Source organism: Tupaia chinensis, unplaced genomic scaffold (genome assembly GCF_000334495.1).
Source record: "Tupaia chinensis unplaced genomic scaffold, TupChi_1.0 Scaffold000207_1, whole genome shotgun sequence".
Lineage (NCBI taxonomy): Eukaryota > Metazoa > Chordata > Mammalia > Scandentia > Tupaiidae > Tupaia > Tupaia belangeri.
Genome location: NW_006159682.1, coordinates 1,785,104 through 1,787,803, shown reverse-complemented (window position 1 = coordinate 1,787,803; position 2,700 = coordinate 1,785,104). Strand labels below are relative to the sequence as shown.

The window sequence follows — 2,700 nt, the reverse complement described above, 5'->3', positions numbered from 1 at the left end:
GAAATTTTAAGTAGCTATGTTTATTATTACTTTTGTTTCCAGCAATCTTGCAAGAGGCAGAGTGTGACATTGAACTGAGTGAGACGAGCGTGTGGTGGGTTGGCGAGGAGCCCTTCTCTTGATGCAGGCCACTAGCTTGTCAAGAAATGGCTGGTTCCACTGCTGGCCCATGTTTACTCTTTTGCTTCAAGGAAAAGGGTTTCTTGAGGGTACAATTTTACCTCCAGTAATGATTTATTTGGGTCCAGCTGAGTTACCTAAAAAAGAAAGAAAACATATTCAAAATACTGTAAGAACAAGCACTATTTTCTCTGCAGGGTCTTTGCTCAATCTGCACACATTGATTTTGAGCTTATATGCACTGGCATGAGCATTTTCATTACTAATTTTCAAAACAACTCTGTAATGTAGATGTTGTTATTCCTATTTTACCAGGGCTCTGAGAGGTCAAGTCTCATAGTTCCACTTAGGGAGGAACTAGCATTTGACCTCTTTCTAGGCAGGTGAAGGTCTCTTGTCTTCTGGCCAGCCCAGCCTGGTGAGCAGAACACGGGACCTTAGGGAAAAAACTGGTTAAAAAACTGACTGCCCTTTCTGAAGCCCTCTGTTTGGTCCACTCCTGATAGCAGGGTGAACTGTTTTTGCTTGGTGAAACAAGGGCTAAGCCTTTGGGGTTGATCTTCCCATTAACACTACGTATCAAAAATTTAGAATGACTATTCCATTGTGCCCAAAGATGAATGATCTCTTCTGGTAAGAGGAGGCTCCCTTAGTAGATTAAGTTTGAAAAAAAAAAAATGAGTCGATGTTGTAATACAACTTTATATTTTAGAAATCAGAAATCACTGTTTTTTTTTTTATTATTATCATAATCTTCTTTATATTACATTGGATTACATATAACTTTACATTGACTTCCATTGCTTTTTCAAAAGGGAATGCCATGCATGTCAGAAATCACTGTTTTATAAATAACTGAAAGTAAAATAATATAAATGACAGAATCTTTTTGGCTCAATAGAATATAAAAATCATACAGGAACCTTAAATTAGGTTTATGCTCTCCTATGCCAAGGCAGGGATAGAACACAAAGATCTTCTAAACCTGAAATTGAGAGAAACAGTTTTCCTATTTATCAAAAAGTGATCATGGATTTAAAAAAATTGAGGAATACTAGTTAAAAAAAAAAAAAAAAGGAGACAGGCTTTGGAACGGGAAGGATTCTGGTTTCAATCATAGCTGAATTGGCCATCAGCTTTGTGGCTATGGACTCAGTATAAACCTTACAGACTGATGAAAGGGTTAAAAGAAAAAACATGCAATTAGCACAGGATTTGGTATCTGTGTGAGAGAGCACCTGTAAGGACAGATGAACACACAGATAAATGGGAGCTCCAAGTGCGTATGAAGGGAGGCTCTCTCTAGTCAGGCCTGAGACTGCTATTCTGCTAGACGAGGAGCGCTGAGCCCGTGTGCCAAGGCTGAGCACTTGAGGCAGGCAATCGTGTTCTCTGCTCAACTCAAGCCATTCCTAATGAGATGGTTCTGCTGTCTTCTTCAAGCTGGGGAAGGGGAGGCCCTGGGGGCCAAGCCTGAGTGTCACAGGCAGGCTGGCAAGCCTAAGGGGGAATACTATCTTCCACTGTATCCAGATGGAAACTTGGTATGCCCAGGAGGGTCATTAAGGAGACATATCCGCCCCTAGAATCCGCTCTGCTTACGAGGAACCCAGAGCAAAGCCCCGTTCTATGAGTACCTCTTGGGTTATGGGCAGATGGGCAGGCAAGGCACTGGGGAGAGCCTAGCCTGCTGTCTGTCTTCCAATGCACGGGGGGCTACTTGCTGGCAATGTTTACCCACTTCCCCAATTAACGTACAATACTGCGCTGGCTTCTGTCAACACACAGAGCTTGCTGCCTCTGCTTCCGACTCTTTGGCATTTTCTGCCCAGCTGCTTCCGCTATTGTTCTTAATTAACATGCCAGAGCTCTTCCGGCATCTTCTACTTTGTTATTTGTGGTTTGTAAATATGATGTTTGCTGGGAGAAACGAAAACCATAATAGTGCCAGAACTGTGAGTATAGGCAGGATGATGTGCTGGGAAGCAAAAGAGGCTGGGAGGCTGGAGCATCAGGCCTTGCTGGGGTTGTCAAAATACTGTTAGATTCATAAACCATCCCAGGTTTCACATGAGAAAACTGTTCAGAAAAAGTTAAGCAATTTTTCTCCTGTCACTTCAGGTAAGAGAACTGGAATCAGGAAGGAAGAAACTCAAATTTCTTCAGCATCTACTTTGGAACAGGCACTTTACATATATTATATCACTTAATCTGCACAGCCACTGTAAAAGGTTGTGGAGATAAGAAAATTGAGGCTTAAAGTGGATGTCACTTGTTTAAGGCCACACAATTAGTGTTTGTAGCTACAGCATAATGATTAAATAGAGTGAAGCTAACCTAGATGCAAATCTTAGCTCTGTCACTTACTATCTACATGACCTTGAAGTAGTTATACAACCCAGAATGGCAGTTTTCACACACATAACGTGAGAATCACAGTTTCTGCTTCATAGGTTGGTGTGATGGGGAAATGGAGTAATTCTGGTGAAGCTTCTGGTAGAGTGCCCGAGGCAGGAAGAGCTCAGTAGGTGGGAGCCATTACTGGCTGGGGCACGGCCTTTGGGGGGGAAGGCCCTGGCG

At 42.5% G+C, this 2,700-nt stretch overlaps 1 protein-coding gene across 1 annotated transcript in view; it reads right to left on the bottom strand.

The window, feature by feature from the left end:
• FAF1 (Fas associated factor 1) overlaps positions 1 to 2,700 on the bottom strand; it is a 470,502-nt gene continuing 467,802 nt past the window's right edge. The window contains exon 19 of the mRNA XM_006147256.2: positions 1 to 257. Within this exon, the coding sequence (XP_006147318.1) occupies positions 174 to 257 (84 nt within the window). The 3' untranslated portion in view covers positions 1 to 173. The remainder of the gene's footprint in view (positions 258 to 2,700) is intronic.